Raw genomic sequence first — 1665 nt, forward strand, 5'->3', positions numbered from 1 at the left:
GGATGACTAAATTGATGTCCTGTACCCCTAAAATGCATAGGGTAATTGTAAATGCCAATCCTTGTAGGTCTTCGTACTCTTCTTCAAGATCCACCCTGTGTTCTTGTTTGTAGCCTAAACTGCTCCATTTGTCTAAGGATGGTACGGTGATGATTTGTGATGCTGAATATTGAACTTGACTCATGGACCTCCTTAAATATTTGCCGTGCTTCTTTAGTAGACACATAAAGGAGATGGATTCCATCATAGGATCTTCTATACAGCCTTTCACTACAAATAATGTAATTAGAAGACAACCTTCTAATAGTCAATTAGTCATTGAGGTACTAAAAGATGTCAAAATACCATTCACCTTCCCTATTTATTTTTTCATCTCCTTCTATTGACATACAATGAGTCAACTCTTCTTTTTGTTCCACCACTATCGACCAAGCTTGGTCTTCCTTGGGCCCATCCATCATGGATGCCATTGTTGCTAAAGCATCCACCATCTGATTCTGCATTCTTGCCACATACTGTTATTGAATCTTTCCAAACTTTGATGCCAATTTCTGAAGACATTCATGATAAGGCATTAGCTTTTCTTCCTTAATCTTCCATCAATTTTGAATTTGAGAAATTATTAAAGCTGAGTCACCATACACTTCTAACTCTTCTATTTCAAGACTAAGGGCTGCTTGTAACCCCATAATACAAGCTTCATATTCAGTGGCGTTATTAGTGGTAGAAAAGTTGAGCCTACTAGAGAATAGGATGTGTGTTCCTTTTAGAGAAATTAGGAGAACTCCAATGCCATTTCCATTCTGATTAGTTGCTATATCAAAATACATCTTCCATGGTTCTAACTCTATCCCTATGATATCCTCATCTGGAAAGTCCCTTTGGATTTCTTTAGCTTCTTTGGGTGAACAATGGGCTAAGCGATCGGCAATTGTTCTTCCCTTTACAGACTTCTGAGTCACATATTTGATATCAAATTTTGACAAAAGTAGAACCCATTTAGCTGTCTTCCCATCTTGCACCAGCTTCTCCATTAGATATTTCAAAGGATCCATTCTTGCAATCAACAAGACCTTGAAAGCAAGCATGTAATGTTTGAGTTTTTGGGTAGCCCATACAAGTGATACACATGTCTTCTCAAGTGCTGTATATTTCTCTTCATAAGCCACCATCTTCTTGCTAATATAATAAATTTCATTTTCCTTTCTAGACTCCTCTAGATATTGAGCAAAGCCCCCATTGTTGTATCCATGATTGTGAGATATAGCAATAATGGCTTTTCAGGTACCGATGGAACCAGTATCATCAAATAGCTCTTAATCTTCTCAGAGGCTTCTTTACTATGGGAACTTCCTTCTCAAGTAATCGAAAAAGTGGTTCACTTATCATGGTGGGCTGGGCTATGAACCTGCTTATGTATTGTATCCTCCCTAAAAACCCTTGGATCTCCTTCTCAATCCTTGGAGGCTTCATCTCTACAATTGCCTTGATCTTCTTGGGATCCACCTCAATTCCTCTCTAACTTATTATAAACCCCAACAATTTCTTGGATGTCATGCCGAAAGTGCACTTCTTCAAATTCAAAAGCAAATAATAAAGTCGGATTCTCTCAAAGAACTTTTGTAAAGCTGATATGTGCCCTTCGTAGTCTTTGAACTTCACTAT

General features: G+C 37.9%; 1 protein-coding gene across 1 annotated transcript; it reads right to left on the reverse strand.

Moving 5' to 3' along the window:
- Nucleotides 1–599: 599 nt before the first annotated feature.
- On the reverse strand, nt 600–1172 carry LOC115964683. Its single transcript, XM_031083945.1, has one exon. It carries the CDS (start codon nt 1170–1172, stop codon nt 600–602), a length of 573 nt encoding a protein of 190 aa, XP_030939805.1.
- Between the last annotated feature and the right edge of the window lie 493 nt (nt 1173–1665).

This window comes from Quercus lobata, chromosome 10, assembly GCF_001633185.2.
Source record: "Quercus lobata isolate SW786 chromosome 10, ValleyOak3.0 Primary Assembly, whole genome shotgun sequence".
In the NCBI taxonomy this organism is placed as follows: Eukaryota; Viridiplantae; Streptophyta; class Magnoliopsida; order Fagales; family Fagaceae; genus Quercus; species Quercus lobata.

Bases quoted from the DNA above. Each gene is read 5' to 3' on its own strand.
- LOC115964683 (XM_031083945.1), bottom strand. From the start codon at position 1,172: ATGGTGGCTTATGAAGAGAAATATACAGCACTTGAGAAGACATGTGTA.